Below are 22,351 nucleotides of genomic sequence, written 5' to 3'. Positions count from 1 at the left end.
AACTTGAACACATTTGCAGTCCACATTGTTAAGTATGTCTTCAACAGCATTCACACTGATATAGGGGCTAGGCCTACTGTAAATTGCATTATGGCTGAGCATGGACATGCCAAACATTGTCAAACAAGATTAAATTAGTTTTTGATAAGGCCTAACAAATTCTAAACAAAACGAAACCAATAATTTTCTGCCAAGGGTGTATAATATTAAAACAATGCAGACGATGGAGGGTTTTACGCACATCCAAAATGGGGCCTGCTTGGCTAAAATAATGTGGCCCTGCCTACAATGCATAGCTAAAAAGTCGGCTCACTGTTTTACTCCTCTCAAACATTATATATTTTTTATTTTAAATACATTTTACCCCCCTTTCTCCCCAATTTCGTAGTATCCAATTATTAGTAATTACTATCTTGTCTCATCGCTACAACTCCCGTACGGGCTCGGGAGAGACGAAGGTCGAAAGTCATGCGTCCTCCGAATCACAACCCAACCAAGCCGCACTGCATCCAACCCGGAAGTATAGAATCAGTCTTTAGGATGTTTTTATCATAAATGTTCAATAATGTTCCAACCGGAGAATTCCTATGTCTGTAGAAAAGCAATGGAACGAGAGCTCTCTCGTGACGGCGCCTCAGAGCCTGTGGCACTCTGCCAGACACCTAGCCCAATCTGCTCTCATTCGCCCCACTTCACAGTAGAAACCTCAAACAAAGTTCTAACGACTTGACATCTAGTGGAAGCCTTAGGAAGTGCAATATGTCCCCATTTACACTGTATATTGGAATGGCAAAGAGTTGAAAATGTCCCATTTCTTGGTTGGATTTTTCTCAGGTTTTCACCTGCCATATGAGTTCTGTTATACTCACAGACCTCATTCAAACAGTTTTAGAAACTTCAGAGTGTTTTCTATCCAATACTACTAATATCCAATACTACTATATGCATATATTAGCATCTGGGACAGAGTAGGAGGCAGTTCACTCTGGGCACGCTATTCATCCAAGCTACTCAATACTGCCCCCCTGTCACCAAGAATTGAAACCCTTTACAATGAAGATCTGTGAAGTTATGTGGATTTTTACGAATTATCTTCGTGGTATTCAATTGTTTTAGTAGCTACTGTCTTGTCTCATCGCTACAACTCCTGTAAGGGCTCGGGAGAGACGAAGGTTGAATGTCATGCGTCCTCCGATACACAACCCAACCAAGCCGCACTGCTTCTTAACACAGCGCGCATCCAACCCGGAAGCCAGCCGCACCAATGTGTCGGAGGAAACACCGTGCACCTTGGTTAGGAGCCGCTGGTGCGCGATGAGACAAGGACATCCCTACCGGCCAAGCCCTCCCTAACCCGGACGACGCTGGGCCAATTGTGCGTCGCCCCACGGACCTCCCGGTTGCGGGCGGTTACGTCAGAGCCTGGGCGCAAACCCAGGGTCTCTGGTGGCACAGCTGACCCAGCGCCCTTAACCACTGCGCCAGCGCCCTTAACCACTGCGCCAGCGCCCTTAACCACTGCGCCAGCGCCCTTAACCACTGCGCCAGCGCCCTGAACCACTGCTCCAGCGCCCTTAACCACTGCGCCAGCGCCCTGAACCACTGCGCCAGCGCCCTTAACCACTGCGCCAGCGCCCTTAACCACTGCGCCAGCGCCCTTAACCACTGCGCCAGCGCCCTTAACCACTGCGCCATCGCCCTGAACCACTGCACCAGCGCCCTTAACCACTGCGCCATCGCCCTGAACCACTGCGCCATCGCCCTGAACCACTGCGCCATCGCCCTTAACCACTGCACCAGCGCCCTTAACCACTGCGCCAGCGCCCTTAACCACTGCGCCAGCGCCCTTAACCACTGCGCCATCGCCCTGAACCACTGCACCAGCGCCCTTAACCACTGCACCAGCGCCCTTAACCACTGCGCCAGCGCCCTTAACCACTGCGCCAGCACTTTTCCATTTTTTAAAGATTTTTTTTAAAACCAGTTATTTTTTTCATTTCCCTTCACCAATTTGGACTATTTTTATGTATGTTGATTACATGAAATCCAAATAAAATCAATTTTAAATTCCAGGTTGTAATGCAACACAACAGGAAAAATGCCAAGGGGGATGAGTACATAATTAAATTGCCTGCTATTGTGCATTTGACGCTAGTGCCACCTTAACGCCAGCCAGAAATAGAGCCCTACATCCTAAACTTCTCCAATTTTTTATTTTTGTGCATTTGACCTGTTGGCCACAAAAAGGGGAAGCTAGAGTTGTGTGGCCACCTCTCAGACAATACTGTTTAGTAGTGTTATTATTATTATTTTTAAACGACTAATTGACCAATGTCAGTTCAATTATTTTGAATTCTATTTTGTTCATGATTTTCTGTGAGCTAGATGCACACATTGCTGAGTTTCTCTAGAGATAAATCAGATCAAGCCTGAACTGTGTGATGTCGTCGGGAGTTGTAGTTTCCAACAGGCCAATATTCGACATAGTTTAGCTCAGAAAAACGTGGTAATTAACTACAATGGACCACAACGCATTGCGCACCTACTTGTCCGGTCTGTCTCTTTTACACCTGCTACTGATCTGTAAAAGGGACAGAAGAATGTGCGATCAAGGGGATAGACTTGAAAATACATGAGCGAAGGTTTTGGTAGTTGGCATTCAACAAGTATGCCTTATTTACTTTGAAGAACTACTACGATAGTGATTTTGTCAGACAGCATAGGCAGCAGCTCTATAGAGATGAGATGACTTGGAATAAAATAATAATAAAGTCATCAAATAAAACAAATGTAATAAACACAACTGAAATATTTTAGTAAAGATCTATATGAATAAATGATGGTTAAGTGATAAGCAGTAATGGACAGTCAGTACCATCACGGGACTTTTTATTAATTGTTTTATTCTGTGTTACAGCATTCAACCCACAATGCATAGGGCATTTACTATAAAAAATAATATTATCGAAACCGTAATCGAACTGAATCCGAACCTTATAAAAGCACTAATCGCTCAGCACTACTGTTCAGTAAAATGGCACAGATTTCAGATAATGTCCTGAACAAAAGATACCAGGAAGATGGTGTCCTATCTGTTCTCAGACCTGTGTTGCTATAGTGACGCTTCAGGAATGTGCCCACCACTCTCACGGAGTGGAGGGGGGGGGGGGGGCATTTCTAACCCCCCCCAACACCACTTACACAAACACAACTACTCTAATTGGCTATTGTCATACATTGTTAGGAAATAATAATGAGGTAAGTAAACAAAAACAACACACACAATGTGTTATCCTCTTCTCAACCATATTTCTGAATCTGGAAAGATGAAACAGTGCAGCCATTTGGCGCTTCATAACCCAGTTTTGTCTTACGAAGGTTTGAGGAAATTACGCTTTTGCTGCAGTTTACTGTATTCATATTAGCAGGTTGCAAAAGGTACCATTTCAACAATAACTGCTTTTCAGAAGTGTAAATGTATACCATTTAGCGGCTGCTTTGATCCAAAGCGACTCGGTCAGGCGTGCATACATTTTATGCATGGGTGGCCCCGGTAATCGAACCCACAAACCTGTCGTTGCAAGCGCCATGATCTACCAACTGAGCCATACAGGACCATTATAAAAGTGTGTTTTTACTCAATAACCACCTGATCAGGTTCTTATCAGGCTCATGTCTCCATGTTTTCTGTGTGCCTACCAGAATGGGGAGGACTTCCTGGTTCGGACCCACCGCATGGAGTACTGTGATGGGGGCATCTTGGACCTGGATGACCTGCTTACTGACCTGGTGGAGGACCGAGACAAGGTAAGGCCCAATGATGTCAACATTAATATACATCATGAAAATATCTACGTTTGGGTGGAGCCTGTGTCTGGGTGGACAGGGGCAGGGTGAACTTGCCCCTAGACCTAGACCTCTGGTCAGTTATGCGTTTTCCCCGCTAATGGTTAAGGTTATGAGTGTGGAAGTTGATCCTAGATCTGTACCTAGGGTACACTTCACCCCAGAGCAGGTGAACAGAGTAGTACAACTCGGTGCCTGTTATTAACACAACACGCATGTAACCTCTCACAGGCGGGATTGGAGAAAGTGGTCATATGTCTCATTGCCTAAACACCTTTATCAAGTGTCATGAAGGGATGACAGCAAGATGCAGAAATTAGTTACTGGCTTTCAAATGGAGGCAAACAACCCATACCATGTACGTACATACAGTCATTTGTGAGCTATGACTGTAGTGTGTGCTGACGACTCTGTGGACTTGCTTATCTGGTCTGGCCTGTCTGATAATGGTTGGTTGGTGCATGATGGATTGCGTCATACATCTCACTGAGAGGCAGGGTTTAGTTATAGTCACTTAGTGTTTTGCTGTTAATCTTGTTCACGCTTTTTGTTTTTCCCTCTGAAACAACTGAACCATGAGGGAAGGGAGTTCCTCAGATAGGGAGCAATGGTTCGGTGTGAGAGTCAGCGGATGGGCAACCATTGTTAGTGTATCATGCCTTTACCTGTGTGGTCTCCTTCACCTGCTGTGTATGCACGAACCCACACAAACTGCTCCACTTTCTAGGAAGAAAAAAAGATTTGGCATTATACATTCCTAAAATGTGCTAATAACTGCTTGTAAGCGGGAAGCAGAATAGAATGATAAATTACAACACTTACTCAGCAAGAACGGAATACAGAATGAAAATGGAATAGTCATGATTTATTCGGTGGCGGTGCTGTGTTCTGCAACAACAATTTATATTTAAACTTACTGGGCGAGTGGAACGCGCACTGTGCTTGTCCTGTGCCTCCAGGACTGAAACTAAAAGTATAGTTAGTTCTGAATATTAAAGGGACAAAGGGATAAATAATAGATGCTTGAACTCGGTTGTTAACTTAAAAATCTTTATTTTGTGAAATGCTCTGTGGTCATTTTTATCGAGATGTTAAAGTCTCAAGTTTTATTAGTTGTATGTAGGGGATGCACATGTTCTACACCGTCCAAGGAAATGCTTACTTGCAGGTTCCTTCTCGACAATGCAACAACAATAAGAAATAATGAAAGATAAGAATACAAACAATAAAGGAACTGTAAAAGGTAGGGGTAGTGTGTTGCATCATTGTTTTACAAGGCTTTGTTTATGAGTGAGTGGAGGGTTGGTGGCGATTATTACGGCATAACCGAATGCCGGTAAAAGCTTGCATGGCCTGCTATAACATTCTCACAAGAATGATATTTTAAAACAAAATGTAAAACTCTAAACATACTGTTGGTGTTGCATGTGCTTTTACTATTAGTACTAGAGGATATCCATGTGTTAGCCACCTAGGTGATGACTTGAAAGCTTTCTGTTTGCTGTAACCTATTGACTCCTCATCACAACGTTTTTCATTGAGGGATGTTTGTTAAATTGTTTAGCACATTGTAAGCGGGATAGCATAGAAAAGATGCACTTGCTTTTCTGTTAAAAACACTCAAATCCTAATTAAGAATATGAAATTAAGCTTGATTACATATGATTTATTTCTGTGACTATGGATTTGTCCCAAATTGCACCCTATCGGCAAGCCATCAGACTGCTGAACACTTGAACTGACCCCCTGTCTGATTCTCTGCTCCTTAGCATACATGCACTCACTCATACAAACAAGCGCACAGACGTACGCACACATGTATACCGAGTGGACAAAATATTCTGAACATCTTTCTAATATTGAGTTACACTCCCTTTTGCCCCCCGAATTCGCCAGGGCATGGACTCCACAAGATGTTGGACGCGTTCCACAGGGATGCTGGCCGATGTTGACTCAAAGGCTTCCCACCGTTGTGTCAAGGTGGCTGGATGTTCTTTGGGTGGTGGACCATTCTTGATACACACGGGAAACTGTTGAGCATGAAAAATCCAGCAGCGTTGCATTTCTTGACAGACTCAAACCGGTGCGCCCGGCACCTACTACCATGCTGCGTTCAAAGACACTTAAGTCTTTTGTCTTGCTCATTCATTCACTCTCTGAATGGCACACATACACAATCCATGTCTCAATGCTTAACAATCCTTTTTTAACCTGTCTCTACACTGATTTTGAAGTGGATTTAACAAGTGACATCAATAAGGGATCATAGCCTTCACCTGGGGCAATCTAAGTCATGGAAATTGCAGGTGTTCCTAATGTTCAGTAGCAGTACATTCATGCAACACACACATCACAACTGCGGCCACCACACTCCTATTATACGGCTCAATTTATACACTTGCCCCCCCGCCCCCTACCTAATACACGTGTAAATATTGGACTATAAATTCTGCTGCCATTTACTTTGTTTGTATTCTAATCTTTTATTATTTGTTATTGCTGTTACATTGTCGAGAAGGAACCTGCAAGTAAGCATTTCGTTAGACGATGTATACCATCCATATCCCGTGCATATGACTAATAAAACTGGGCCCTGGTCAAAAGTAATGCTCTATAAAGGAAATAGAGTGCAATTTGGAACGCAGCCCATGTCAATGGTTTATTATAACTCCTCTCTGTGATGGGAAAAAGTTTTTATCTTTATTGCTTTTGTCCTCTCGTTCCCAGCAGCACTCCTCTCTCCATCAATGATCTATGAGGCGTCCATTGTGAGATCGTCCACTGCACAGTATGTGTGCCGCGTTAGCCACGGATGTTAATGGTAGATAATGACCGTCTATTTGTCTGCCAGCGTAGCGACTAGCGAGCCCTTCACATCCGAGGCTCTCCTACCTGTGGAGCCGTGGACAAGCAGGTTAGCATGGCGCTGTATGTGTGTAGCGTAGCTCCCGCTCCACTGGTGGGAGATGAGGGGCAGGAGTGATTTGATTACAGCACACACACACACACGCCAGAGGCTCCATTAACCCCCCCAGTCAGGAACACAGGCCAGAAGTCTCCTCATGAATATTCAGGCCTGCCTGATGAATAATGATGGGAATGCAGAAAGATGGAGGGAGGGAGGAGTGCGGCTGTATCTGTAACCCCCTGGAGCAACAAGGGGCTGGGGCCACACCACAGAGGAGAGGGAGCTACCTGCTCAGTCGTTTAAATGCTTACATGTTTATCACCCATCAAACAATGTCCCACAGTTTGTCTCTGTGTCTATAGTAACAGAAGCAGGGCCTTCCTAGGAGGCAGCTGGTGGTACCCATAAAGAATGAAATTCTACATTCATTCTATGTCTATGGTGGTATCAAATTATATTTGTCACATGCGCCGAATACAACAGGTGTACAGTGAAATGCTTACTTACAAACCCTTAATCAACAATGCAGTTTTAAGAAAAATATGTGTTTTAGTGAAAAATAAGAAATAAAAGTAAAAAATAACTAAAGAGCAGCAGTAAAATAACAATATCGAGGATATATACAGGGGGCACCGGTTAGTTGAGGTAATTAAGGTAATATGTACATGTAGGTAGAGGTAAAGTGACTATGCATGGATAATAAACAGAGATTACCAGCAGTGTAAAAATGGGGGTGAGGGGACAATGCAAATAGTCCAGGTAGCCATTTGATTAGCTGTTCAGGAGTCTTATGGCTGTTAAGAAGCCTTTTGGAGCTAGACTTGGTGCTCTGGTACTGCTTGACATGCGGTACCAGAGAGAACAGTCTATGACTAGGGTGGCTGGTGTCTTTGACAATTTTTAGGGCCTTCCGCTGACACCGCCTGGTATAGCAGGAAGCTTGGTGGCCCAGTGATGTACTGGGCCGTACGCACCATCCTCTGTAGTGCCATGCGGTCAGATGCCGAGCAGTTGCCATACCAGGCGGTGATGCAACCAGTCAGGATGGTGCAGCTGTAGAACTTTTTGAGGTTCTGAGGACCCATGCCAGGTTTTGTCCTGCCCTCTTCACGTCTGTCTTGGTGTGCTTGGACCATGATAGTTTGTTGGTGATGTGGACACCAAGGAACTTGAAGCCTCTCAACCTGCTCCACTACAGCCCTGTCGATGAGAATGGGGGCGTGCTTGGTCCTCCTTTTCCTGTAGTCCACAATCATCTCCTTTTGTCTTGATAACGTTGAGGGAGAGGTTATTGTCCTGGCACCACACGGACAGATTTCTGACCTCCCTATATGCTGTCTCGTCATTGTTGTTGATCAGGCCTACCGCTGTTGTGTTACCGGCAAACTTAATGATGGTGTTGGAGTCGTGTCTGGCCATGAAGTCATGAGTGAACAGGGAGTGCAGGAGGGGACTGAGCACGCAGCCCTGAGGGGCCCCCTTGTTGAGGATCAGATTGACAGATGTGTTGTTACCTACCCTTACCACCTGGGGGCGGCCTGTCAGGAAGTCCAGGATCCAGTTGCAGAGGGAGGTGTTTAGTCCCAAGGTCCTTAGCTTAGTGATGAGCTTTGTGGGCACTATGGTGTTGAACGCTAAGCTGTAGTCAGTGAATAGCATTCTCATATAGGTGTTCCTTTTGTCCAGGAGGGAAAGGGCAGTGTGGCGTGCGATTTAAAATTGTATCTGTGGATCTGTTTGGGTGGTATGCAAAGTGGAGTGGGTCTAGGGTTTTTGGGATAATGGTGTTGATGTGGGCAATGACCAGCCTTTCAAAGCACTTCATGGCTACATACGTGAGTGCTACGTGTCAGTAGTCATTTAGGCAGGTTACCGTAGTGTTCTTTGGCATAGGGATTATGGCGGTCTGCTTGAAACATGTAGGTTTTACAGACACCGACAGGGACAGGTTGAAAATGTCAGTGAAGACACTTGCCAGTTGGTCAGCGCATGCTCGGGGTACACGTCCTGGTAATCTGCCTGGCCCTGCTGCCTTGTGAATGTTGACCTGTTTAAATGTCTTACTCACATCAGCTACGTAGAGCGTGATCACACAGTCACCCGGGAACAGCTGATGCTCTCATGCATGTTTCAGTGTTACTTGCCTCGAAGCGATCATAGAGGTAATTTAGCCCGTCTGGTAAGCTCGTGTCACTGGGCAGCTCGTGGCTGTGCTTACCTTTTTGTAGTCTTTAGTTGTCAGCAAGCCCTGCCACATCCGACGAGTGTCGGAGCCGGTGTAGTACGATTTGATCTTAGTCCTGTATTGACGCTTTGCCTGTTTGATGGTTTGTCATAGGTCCTAGCGAGATTTCTTATATGCTCCTGGGTTAGAGTCCCGCTCCTTGAAAGCGTCAGCTCTACCCTTCAGCTCAGTGAGGATGTTGCCTGTAATCCATGGCTTCTGGTTGGGGTAAGCACGTACAGTCACTGTGCGGACTATGTTTTTGATGAAGCCCGTGACTGATGTGGTGTACACCTCAATGCCATTGGAGGAATCCCGGAACATATTCCAGTCTGTGCTAGCAAAACAGTCCTGTAGCTTAGCATCTGCTTCATCTGACCATTTTTTTATAGACCGAGTCACTGGTGCTTCCTGCTTTAGTTTTTGCTTGTAAGCAGGAATCATTAGGATAGAATTATGGTCAGATGTACCAAATGGAGGGTGAGAGAGAGATTGGAGTGCATTTCTGTTTGTTGTATAAAGGTGGTGTAAAGTTATTATTTTTTTAAGTACTCTGGTTGCACATTTAATATTCTGGTAGAATTAGGGAAAATGGATTTAAGTTTCCCTGCAGTGAAGTCCCTGGCCACTAGGAGTGCCGCTTCTGGATGAGCGTTTTCCTGTTTGCTTATGGCGACATACAGTTCATTGAGTGAGGTCTTGGTGCCAGCATTGGTTTGTGGTGGTAAATAGACCACTACGAAGAACATAGTTGAAAACTCTCTTGGTAAAAAGTGTGGTCTATAGCTTATTATTAGGTACTCTACCTCAGGGTAGCAAAACCTCGAGACTTCCTTAGATATAGTGCACCAGCTGTTGTTTACAAATATACATAGTGTCACCCCTTGACTAACCAGAGGCAACTGATCTATTCTGCCGAAAACGTGTAAATCCGCCAGCTCTGTTATTCATGTCGTCGTTCAGCCCTGACTTGGTGAAACACAAGATATTACCCTTTTTAATGTCCCGTTGGTAGGGTATAAGTTCTTGTAGTTAGTCTTTTTATCATCCAATGATTGAAGAGGACCGATGGTAAAGTCAAATTACCCACTCGCCACCGAATCCTTACAAGGCACACGACCTTCGTTCTCAATATCGCCGTCTCTTTCTCATGCAAATGACGGGAATGAGGGCCTTGTCGATTGTCTGGAGAGCGCCTTGTCCCTCTCGTCCGACTCGTTTAAGAAAAAATTGTCTTTCAATATGAGGTGAGTAATCGCTGTCCTGATTTATAGAAGCTCTTATCGGTCATAAGAGACGGTGGCAGAAACATTATGTACAAATAATGCCAAAAAATACACACAATAGCACAAATGGTTAGGAGACCGTAAAACGGAAGCCATTTTCTCCGGTGCCATCTGATCAATTATGACTGGACTTGATAGTAGGGGGCAGCCAGGTTACTATGATGTGGTCACTGCCAAAGCAGCAGCTGCTCTTCTTGGGGTCCAGCAAAATTAAGGCAGTTTATACAATTTCAAAACATTACCGTAACATTCACAGATTTCACAACACACTGTGTGCCCTCAGGCCCCTACTCCACCACTACCACATATCTACATGACTAAATCCATGTGTATGTATTGTGTGTGCGTGTGTATGTGTCTGTGCATGTGTCTGTGCAAGTGTTTGTGTTGCTTCACAGTCCCCGCTGTGCTAGTGATTAGCCAGCTAATCTTTATATTTCAAGTTCAGCCAACTTGATCTAAACTAAAAGTATGTGGACACCCCTTCAAATTAGTGGATTTGTCTATTTTAGCAACACCCGTTGCTGACAGGTGTATAAAATCAAGCACACAGTCATCCAATCTCCATAGACAAACATTGGCAGTAGAATGGCCCGTACTGAAGAGCTCAGTGACTTTCAATGTGGCACCGTCCGTTTGGAGGGTGTTGTTTGACAAACAAGTCCATTTGTCAAATTTCTGCCCTGCCCAAGCTTCCCCGCTCAACTGTAAGTGCTGTTATTAAGTGGAAACGTCTTGGAGCAACAACAGCTCAGCCACGAAGTGGTAATCCACACAAGTGTACAGAACGGGACCACCGAGTGCTATAGTGTTATGAACATACCCGTAGCAAGTTGAAACCGTTTGTCAGAGAGGAAGTTGTGATCTCTTAACTTTGTTTGGGGGGGGGGGGCTTAGAAGAAGAGGCTAAGCAAAGTTCTCGCTAAAATTGGTCCAAAATAAGGCCAATGCATTTCTTTGGGCTTATTTTGGACCGAAGCTTGTCACCTGCCTTCACGCCTTTGGGACAATGACTCCCATTGTTAGGACGGAGACGTACATCTCGTCATTATGCACAGATCTCTGGTGTAAATGGGAAGGTGCACAGAGGAGCGGAGACGACGAGACTAAAAACACAACATGAGTATAAAGCGGACAAGGCATTTGGTATATCGTGCAAAAACATACATTCAAATGAATCGCCCAGCCCTGCTTATAGTATTTGTAGCACACATACACACACACACACACACTCCCCTCTACACACCCACACCGGCACCCTCTCTTGACAGAACCTTTTTGTGCTAATCAGAGCTCCAGCTCTCTACTCTCCCTGTGTGACTAATCCCCATAATCAGCCCTCCGTTCCTGATGAGTGCCCATGATTATGTGAAAGTAGTCCGTTTCTCAATGTAAGGGGATATGCAACGCGTTAGAAGAACATCCCCGGAGAGCCTCTCTACTCCTCGTAATAACTGGTGGCAGCACTTTTTACCTCTCCCCGACAGTCATTTACCCAGGTAGACCTGTCATTCACGGCATTCAACCACCAGAAAGGCTACATTATCACTGCAATTAGCCTACTCTCTAAGTCTCGGGCTCTCCCTATTGAAGTCCTGTCATAATCATTTAGCATTGGGATAGTGCATCATTCAAATGGAACTAGATGGTAGCATATGTTTTCTGTAGGCCATTAAGTCTATAGGTAGTTAGGAAGTTGATCATTTTGCTGGTAATAAGTAGGATTTCATAAGTGCACTATGCTTGGTTGCTGTACTATTTTACCAATTCGTATGGATCGACCCATCAGAAATGGCTTGAATTTCTGTGTGTGTGTGCGTGCGTGTGTGTGCATGTGGTATACTCGCTGTGTATGTGTGTGTTTATGCATGTGTCTTTGTGTGTGTGTGTGTGCGTGCGTGTGTGTGCATGTGGTATACTCGCTGTGTATGTGTGTGTTTATGCATGTGTCTTTGTGTGTGTGTGTGTGTGTGTGTGTGTGTGTGTGTACACTCACTGTCTTTCCCTTCTCATGTGATGGTCTTGTCAACCAATGTAATTAAACCCAGGGAGCATAGCCGTCCTCATGAACGGACTGTCACTCCTTATTACACATATGCACGCACGCACAACCCCTAACCCATACGGACATCCACTCTTCAAAAAGTAAACACCCCCACACTATCAAACGTGGCCAAATTAGAAATCTAATTTCATGGGAAATGTAATATAAAAAAACAACTAATGATTCAATCCATCTCAACTCATTTGCCTTTTTAATTGCTGAGTGTACAAGTCATCAAGGGCCCCGGCTCTGTTTACACTGTGGTACCCTATTTCCTATTGAGTGCACTACTTTTGATCAGGACCCATACAAATCAAATAACATTTGTCACATACACATGGTTAGCAGATGTTAATGCGAGTGTAGCGAAATGCATGTGCTTCTAGTTCCGACCATGCAGTAATATCTAACAAGTAATCTAAGCTAACAATTTCACAACTACCTTATACACACACGTGTAAAGGAATGAATATGAATATGTACATAAAAATATCTGAATGAGTGATGGCCGAACTGCATTGGCAAGCTGCAGTAGAGTATAGAGTACAGTATATACATATGAGATGAGTAATGTAGGGTATGTAAACATTAAATTAAGTGGCATTGTTTAAAGTGGCTAGTGATACATTTATTACATCAATTGTTCCGTTATTAAAGTGGCAAGAGTTGAGTCAGTGTGTTGGCAGCAGCCACTCACTGTTAGTGGTGGCTGTTTAACAGTCTGATGGCCTTGAGATAGAAGCTGTTTTTCAGTCTCTCGCTTTGATGCACCTGTACTGACCTCACCTTCTGGATGATAGCAGGGTGAACAGGCAGTGGCTCGGGTGGTGGTTGTCCTTGATGATGATCTTGGCCTTCCTGTGACATCGGGTGGTGTAGGTGTCCTGGAGGGCAGGTAGTTTGCCCCCGGTGATGCATTGTGCAGATCTCACTACCCTCTGGAGAGCCTTACAGTTATGGGCGGAGCAGCTGCCGTACCAGGCGGTGATACAGCCCGACAGGATGCTCTCGTTTGTGCATCTGTAAAAGTTTGAGTGTTTTTGGTGACAAGCCACATTTTTTCAGCCTCCACGCTGTCTGTGTGGGTGGACCATTTCAGTTTGTCTGTGATGTGTATGCCGAGGAACTTAACTTTCCACCCTCTCCACTACTGTCCCGTCAAAGGAAATAGAGGGCTGCTCCCTCTGTTTCCTGAAGTCCACGATCATCTCTTTTTGTTTTGTTGACATTGAGTGTGAGGTTATTTTCCTGACACCACACTCCGAGGGCCCTCACCTCCTCCCTGTAGGCCATCTTGTGGTTGGTAATCAGGTCTACCACTGTAGTGTCGTCTGCAAACTTGATGATTGAGTTGGAGGCGTGCATGGCCACGCAGTCGTGGGTGAACAGGAAGTACAGGAGAGGGCTCAGAACGCACCCTTGTGGGGCCCCAGTGTTGAGGATCAGCAGGGTGGAGATGTTTTTACCTACCCTCACCACCTGGGGGCGGCCCGTCAGGAACAGCATTCTTACATAGGTATTCCTCTTGTCCAGATGGGTTAGGGCAGTGTGCAGTGTGATGGCGATTGCGTCATCAGTGGACCTACCATAAGGCTCTGGTCATTAGTAGTGCACTTTATAGGGAATAGGGTGCCATTTGGGACATGGACTTTGTAAATGGTCCGTGGATGTCTCGACCGATGTCATTCATGCATATATCAATGGTAAAGCATTGGTGCCGGTCAAACGTGATCATATGTATGGGCTCATCTATGGCTGCGTCCCAAATGGCACCATATTGCTTATTTAGTGCACGCATTTTGACCATGGCCAATAGGCATCTGGTTATTAGTAGTGCACTATGTCGGGAATGAGGAGCAATTTGAGATGCAGACTATGAGTAGATGTGAATGTTGGGTTAGGTTTGGAATGGATCTGATAAAGGGAATGGGGAGGTTGAATGGATCTCATTTGGGATTGTGATAACTCAGGAAATGGAGAAGGATATAGGTCTATGTATTATTCCAAGGATAATCATTCGGATGCATCGCTCTGTCCTATGGAAAGATTATTAATAAACCCATTTATTGACATACGTTTATAAAATTCAAAATTCAGATTTGTACATTTCTTTCAACAAAAGCTAAAGCTTTTCAGATTCCATGAAAAGTATAGATTTGTGAGTCACAGAAAAAGTTCACTGAATGAAGACTTCAGGAAATAGGCACCATGCAAGACGTGTTGATTAGCCAGTGACGTTGGCTACATTGGGCTTTGAGAGTCGTTCAATCCATTCAGTTTGCACAGATGGCAGTATTTGACTGGCATCTGATGAGGAATATTCTTCTACACATGTAAAAAATAAGTAGTGATGAATAGGGTTGCACATTTTGGCGGAATATTCAGAGGTGGAAACTTTCCGTGGAATTAACGGGAATATATGAGAACATATGCAAATTAATATTAATACCATTTAAATGTGGATGTGTTTTTGCATTGGATGTATTTACCATATCATAAGGAGACAGAAACATGAACCTTTTACCTTGTCATAAGTAGACATAATTGTAAATGATTTAAATCCTTCCTATAAAAAAACTATTTAGTTACAAATGTAACTTTAATTAAATGAGTTGACTCTTCACATGGGATGATTTCACTGAACAGCAAAAGAAAGGGAATATTGAATGATCCCCAATGATCCGTCGCATCTCCCAAAAACGTTTTCAATATACATCTGTAAAATGATGGTTGTCTTCCTCTCAGGCTTCCACATCTTCTCCCTGGACCTCCTCAATGTCCACCTTTTGACCATCAGACTCTGAGGCCTCATCTTCACCGTCACTTTCCAACCTTGTTGATGATGGCTCGTTGTCAGGCTCAAAAAGCCTCACATTTACCCGCATGGCCACCAATTTTTCAACCCTTGTATTGGTCAGCCTGTTGCGTGCTTTGGTGTGTGTTCCCAAACAAGGACCAGTTGCTCTCTGAGGCGGCTGATGTTGGTGGGATTTGGAGGATAATGGAGGCAACAGGGGAAAGAGCCTCAGATCCACAAAGTCCCTTCCACCAGGTGGCTGATGAGATATGTTGGCACGACTGCCATATTGCATCTCCATCCCAAAACCCTTGCTTGGAAGTGTACTTCACCAGACGGCAGACCTTGGCTCTCTTGTAGAGTGTATCCATTGTTTTCAGTGCCATGATGTCCTTGAGGAGCAGATTCAATACATGAGCAGCACAGCCAATGGGTGTGATGTGAGGGTAGGACTCCTCCATTTTAGACCAAGCAGCCTTCATGTTCGCAGCATTGTCTGTCACCAGTGCAAATACCTTCTGTGGTCCAAGGTTATTGATCCCCAACCAGTAAACAGAAGGGGCAACAGACACACCGGTCTCTACGTTGCAATGTAGAGACCGGTGTGTTGGTTGCCCCTTCTGTTTGTGCTCTTGTAGACTACTGGTTAAGGGGTGAAGATGATGTAGTTAATTATTCCTTGCCCATGAACATTCGACCACCCATCAGAGATGATTACAATACAGTCTGCTTTCTCTATGATTTGCTTGACCTTCACTTGAACTCTGCATCCATGCCTGGTTGGAGGGCTGTATGCTGGGCGAAGAACATTCAGCAATCTCTTCCAATACACATTGCCTTTGCGCATCAGAGGTGAACCAGTTTCAAGCACAATTTGTGCAAGACATTCATCAGCATTTCTCTGACTATGTTCCTCCATGGAGTCAAAAAAAACTTCTGATTCCAGGAGGACCATGATCTGTTGCTATCGATAAGGTGTCTGATTCATAATTTTCACCTCAAATAGAAGTAGAGGGACTTTTGTCAGAGGTTACTTGTTGTGAGCGCTGAGAACTTTATGCACTTGGCCAGATGTTTCTGCATCTTTGTTGCATTCTTCACATATGATTTGGCACAGTATTTGCAAATGTACACAGCTTTTCCTTCTTTAGCTGCAGTGAAATGTCTCCACACATCAGATAGTGCTCGTGGCATTTTCCTGTAAAGATTATTAAAAAATTAGTTAAAAAAACTAACAAAAACAATTCCATGTTCAGATAAATAGTTAAGCAGTTAGATTAAACAACTCCAAGCATTTCGCTACACTCGCATTAATAAAATTGGATTTGATTTGGTTATCAAATGAAACATGTATGGAAACAAGTGAATTAACACTCCTCAGTTAGCAGACTCTAGCAAGCTAAATACCCAAATGGTAGCAAAAACTAACTAGCAGAAATTGTTAAATTGTTAAACACACTTTGCTGTAGGCTACTATTTACTAGTTAACAGAAAATAATGTATGTCATATAAAATATATTCACCCACCCTGTATTGTAATCAAAACTTACCACGAAGCATGTACAGTGCCTTGCGAAAGTATTCGGCCCCCTTGAACTTTGCGACCTTTTGCCACATTTCAGGCTTCAAACATAAAGATATAAAACTGTATTTTTTTGTGAAGAATCAACAACAAGTGGGACACAATCATGAAGTGGAACGACATTTATTTGATATTTAAAACTTTTTTAACAAATCAAAAACTGAAAAATTGGGCGTGCAAAATTATTCAGCCCCTTTACTTTCAGTGCAGCAAACTCTCTCCAGAAGTTCAGTGAGGATCTCTGAATGATCCAATGTTGACCTAAATGACTAATGATGATAAATACAATCCACCTGTGTGTAATCAAATCTCCGTATAAATGCACCTGCACTGTGATAGTCTCAGAGGTCTGTTAAAAGCGCAGAGAGCATCATGAAGAATAAGGAACACACCAGGCAGGTCCGAGATACTGTTGTGAAGAAGTTTAAAGCCGGATTTGGATACAAAAAGATTTCCCAAGCTTTAAACATCCCAAGGAGCACTGTGCAAGCGATAATATTGAAATGGAAGGAGTATCAGACCACTGCAAATCTACCAAGACCTGGCCGTCCCTCTAAACTTTCAGCTCATACAAGGAGAAGACTGATCAGAGATGCAGCCAAGAGGCCCATGATCACTCTGGATGAACTGCAGAGATCTACAGCTGAGGTGGGAGACTCTGTCCATAGGACAACAATCAGTCGTATATTGCACAAATCTGGCCTTTATGGAAGAGTGGCAAGAAGAAAGCCATTTCTTAAAGATATCCATAAAAAGTGTCGTTTAAAGTTTGCCACAAGCCACCTGGGAGACACACCAAACATGTGGAAGAAGGTGCTCTGGTCAGATGAAACCAAAATTGAACTTTTTGGCAACAATGCAAAACGTTATGTTTGGCGTAAAAGCAACACAGCTGAACACACCATCCCCACTGTCAAACATGGTGGTGGCAGCATCATGGTTTGGGCCTGCTTTTCTTCAGCAGGGACAGGGAAGATGGTTAAAATTGATGGGAAGATGGATGGAGCCAAATACAGGACCATTCTGGAAGAAAACCTGATGGAGTCTGCAAAAGACCTGAGACTGGGACGGAGATTTGTCTTCCAACAAGACAATGATCCAAAACATAAAGCAAAATCTACAATGGAATGGTTCAAAAATAAACATATCCAGGTGTTAGAATGGCCAAGTCAAAGTCCAGACCTGAATCCAATCGAGAATCTGTGGAAAGAACTGAAAACTGCTCTTCACAAATGTGCTCCATCCAACCTCACTGAGCTCGAGCTGTTTTGCAAGGAGGAATGGGAAAAAATGTCAGTCTCTCGATGTGCAAAACTGATAGAGACATACCCCAAGCGACTTATAGCTGTAATCGCAGCAAAAGGTGGCGCTACAAAGTATTAACTTAAGGGTGCTGAATAATTTTGCACGCCCAATTTTTCAGTTTTTGATTTGTTAAAAAAGTTTGGAATATCCAATAAATGTCGTTCCACTTCATGATTGTGTCCCACTTGTTGTTGATTCTTCACAAAAAAATACAGTTTTATATCTTTATGTTTGAAGCCTGAAATGTGGCAAAAGGTCTCAAAGTTCAAGGGGGCCGAATACTTTCGCAAGGCACTGTAGTCCTTGGCTTAGACAGTGTTGTAGTGTGGGCTCAATAGCATCTCATTAGTGTGCAAGATCTTTAGAATCAGCTGTACATGTGATGGAAGAGTGCATTGTCCCTGTGATAGAAGAAAAGGTTCACTGTTGTAAGCTAACTTTGTTTTTGATGAATTTAAGCAAAATTACCCAAATTCCAGGGTTTAACTTCCCATTAAAATGTTTGGAAATTTACCGGAGTATTTCCGACCCTTTGAAACCCTAGTGATGAATATGAGCTCAACTTAAGCCAGTATCACAATCGAGACATGTCTGTAACCATTTATTGTGATTCAATTTTCATTGATAAAAAAATGGATTTTGATTTAATAGTGTTTATCAGAATGTCTAGGCTTATGTGAAGTCTAGGCCTTTAAAAAGATCTGTTATTTTTTTCCCCATATTGTTAGAGCCCACCGCGTGACGTCTTTCCTCTCACCGATAACAAAAGCATTCATTTAGCCTACGGTCAGGTTCTGCCCCTACTGTGGAAACCTTTCGACAACAGTTTGGACAAAATTGTGAAGTGGCCATCAGGTTTCGTATGGTCGTGAAACTCCTGGAAAAGTCATGGAATTTTAAAATGGTGTCCTTGAAAAGGATCAAATCCTAAACGTTTTGGAAAGTCATGGACATGTATTTCTGTTAATGTCATTTATTTAGTCTCGGTTGAAAAAAATATTTTATCAGCTGGGATCGGAATGAAGCTTTACCGAGTCACATGACCTGATCACATGACCTGCATATGTGCGGCTGATTCTCAATGAGAGAGAGACAGTCAGACATTGCTGCATCAGGTAGGCATAGGCTATAAAATAGGATAGAGTACAGACTTACTAGGGTACCCTGTAGTTAACTGTTTAGCCATTATTAACATGTAGGCTATTAATGTTTTCTTCATGTCATGTCCCAAAAATCTTATCCCTTGGACACTTGTGAATAAGGCCATACAAAGTCAATTTACTATTTTGAACAATTCGTATGATTTAATTTAAACATTTATTTTTGACCAAACAAACTGTTCACTTAGTTGGTATTCGGTTCAATCGCATTGAAACAAATCATGTGAATCGAAATAGGAATTAGTCAATCGTGAACATTTTAATTTTAGGGGAAAAAAATTGATGTAGCCTTTCTTTTGGATTATGTGGCTTCAAACATTTTTGTAGATTGATTAGGGCATCCAACGTATGTGACATTGCAGGCTGACTAACATCTATTGAGTTGCAAAGTAAACACTTAAGGTAGCTAAGATACATTTGACTAAACTAGAAAATGTACATTTCATGACAAAAAAATTGTGGGCATGCTTCAGCTGAATAAAAAGATCTGTAGCCTTCCATATTATTCGATTTTTGATATATTGAATGAGTGAATTATTTCAAAAGCCATTAAATGTATTTGGTTGGAATGTTGCAGGGTTTTACATCAAGGGTGGTCCACCATCCTCCCAGGAAAGCTAATGCATGTGCAGGCTTTTATCCCTGTCCCCCTCTAACAAACCACATTTTAGAAATGAGCTGCTCAACCAGACCTTGATCAACTGGTTTCATCAAACCAGAGAATCTTGTTTCTCTGGTCCTTTTAGGTGCCTTTTAGCAAACTCCAAGCAGGCTGTCATGTGCCTTTTACTAAGGAGTGGCTTCCGTCTGGCCATTCTGCCATAAACGCCTGATTGGTGGAGTTCTGAAGAGGTGGTTTTCCTTCTGGAAGGTTATCCATCTCCACAGAGGACCTCCTTGAGCTCTGTCAGAGTGACCATTGGTTTCTTGGTCACCTCCCTGACCAAGGCCTTTCTTCCCTGATTGCTCAGTTTGGCTGGGCGGCCAGCTCTAGGAAGAGTCTTGATGGTTCCTAACTTCTTCCATTTAAGAATGATGGAGGCCACTGTGTTCTTGGCAACCTTCAATGCTGCAGACAATTTTTGGTACCCTTCCCCAGATCTGTGCCTCGGCACAATCCTGTCTCGGAGCTCTATGGACAATTCCTTCGACCTCTGACGTGCACTGTCAACTGTGGGACGTTAAATAGAGAGGTGTGTGCCTTTCCAAATCATGTTCAATTAATTTACCACAGTTGGACTCCAATCCAGGATGATCAATGCACCTGATCTCAATTTCGAGTCTCATAGCAAAGGGTCTGAATACTTATGTAAATCAGGTATTTATGTTATTTATTTTTAATGAATGTGCAAATGTAGTTTTTGCTTCGTCATTATGCAGTATTGTGTGCAGAATGAGAATAAACATGTATTTAATCCATTTTAAAGTAAGGCTGTAACGGAACAACATTTGGAAAAAGTCAAATGGTCTGAATACTTTCCGAATACATTGTAATGTACCCTGCTGCGTGTTCCCGCCCCATCCAGCCTCCCAGCTAATTGCTCCAATTAACTTGAAGTCAAACATCTCTATGTGAGACCGGTGAGTGTGAAGGGGTGTGCGTGCTCTGTGCAGCATGTGGACCCGAGCCAGGGGTTGTGGGGTTAACAGAAGGAGGGAGCAAAACGCACGGGGGGGGGGGGGGGGGATGCTTTACCGTGTTCCAGCCGCAATTAAACGTCTGAAACTGCACCTGCGTCCTCTCTGACAGGTCATTGGCACCGTCATCATTATTTTTTTAATCATCCGTCACAATCAATTTACACCAGGCGCCACCCGCCCGTACAAATGAATTGATGGTCTTAATGAATGGACATCTCTTGATTAGACGGTAATGCATCTGAATGGCCCGCTTGAGTTGTTATTGTGACTTTCCATAAGCCTGACATGGAAGTGACAGGTAATACCATAGACCTCACAAAATGTAGGAAATTAATGGATTTACATGAAACCCTTGCCAAGGTTTGCCACTACTCTTTAACAGCTGAAAAAAAATAACCATATCTCACCATTTCTAACAGTGATTTTTCTATACGCTCTTCTGTCTTTAAACCCCCCCCCCCAACATTATCTTTTATATTTTTCTTTTTTTTTTACATGTTCTATTTACATTCTTTGAAGTCTAAACATGACCAACCACCATCCAGGGTACAACATGACACTCTATTCCATAGAGTGCACTACCTTTGCACAGAAAGTAATTAGCAAATAGGGTTTCAGATTTAACCACAGTCTTAGCCATTCATAATTCCCGTTCGACATTCATACTTCCGTCTTGGAGATTCTAGAAGTCTCTAAAATATTTGAAATCCTTAGCCATAGCTGCGAGGGTTAGCTCACCATGGCAACAGTAAGTATGGTGAAGCCAGTCGGCTGAATGTACTGCACGTGACCTTATTATGATATGAATGGACAGAGTGCTTTCTGAGCCTTGGGTCAACACTGTAAGGAATGATGATATTAGCAGGGTTGACAACCAGAGGCTACAGGGAGTATAGTGACTCAACTGTAAGCCTTGATCACATCTGCTATTTGTGACACTTATGAGTGGTGGCAGAAACAGACGGGCCAAAGGGCAGTTTAGGCAAATGCCAGATAGGCTGGTCCATCTTTAGCCCAGTGGGCCAGTCTAAAAAATGTGGGCTAAAAATGGGGTCTTGAGGAAAATAATGGATCGGTACGGGAAATGCGTGTTAGAAATGCAGAGGCCGATTTCTATTCCCTGTCCGTCCTTGAGTCGTGGCATGGAACAATACCTGTGGCATGGAAAAATATTCTGTGCAGCATCAGTCTGATTAAAAAAATGTTTTACTCAACTATATTTGTGTCCCAGGTGTTTCCAACACCCACTAGTATTATTCTGCTGTGAGCTTGAGAGAGCACACCCACTCACTACTGCAGAGGTTGAGATCACCAAGACACTGTCATTGTTCTTATTGCTTATTTGCAAGGTGAGGTTGGAACAAACATTATATGAAGCTGAGCCTGCTTCTCTTTTACTTTCTCCTCCTTTCTCCCCATCTTTCCCTTTTCTGCTGTCTCTCTCCTCCCTCCTATTTCTATCTCCTCCTCTCTCCCCATCTGTCCCTTTTCTGCTCTCTCTCCCCATCTTTCCCTTTTCTGCTCTCTCTCCTCCCTCCTATTTCTCTCTCCTCATTTC

At 43.5% G+C, this 22,351-nt stretch overlaps 1 protein-coding gene across 3 annotated transcripts in view; it reads left to right on the top strand.

Annotated features, from left to right (window-relative positions):
• The window catches only part of pard3ba (par-3 family cell polarity regulator beta a), a 174,950-nt gene that overhangs the window by 13,741 nt on the left and 138,858 nt on the right, over positions 1-22,351 (top strand). For all 3 annotated transcript variants that reach the window (XM_036983067.1, XM_036983068.1, XM_036983066.1), the window contains one exon: positions 3,703-3,807. In XM_036983067.1, the coding sequence (XP_036838962.1) occupies positions 3,703-3,807 (105 nt within the window). The remainder of the gene's footprint in view (positions 1-3,702; positions 3,808-22,351) is intronic.

Source organism: Oncorhynchus mykiss, chromosome 7 (genome assembly GCF_013265735.2).
Source record: "Oncorhynchus mykiss isolate Arlee chromosome 7, USDA_OmykA_1.1, whole genome shotgun sequence".
NCBI classification, from domain to species: Eukaryota; Metazoa; Chordata; class Actinopteri; order Salmoniformes; family Salmonidae; genus Oncorhynchus; species Oncorhynchus mykiss.
Note: the sequence above shows the minus strand (reverse complement) of the source record. Positions and strands in the feature narration are given on the sequence as shown.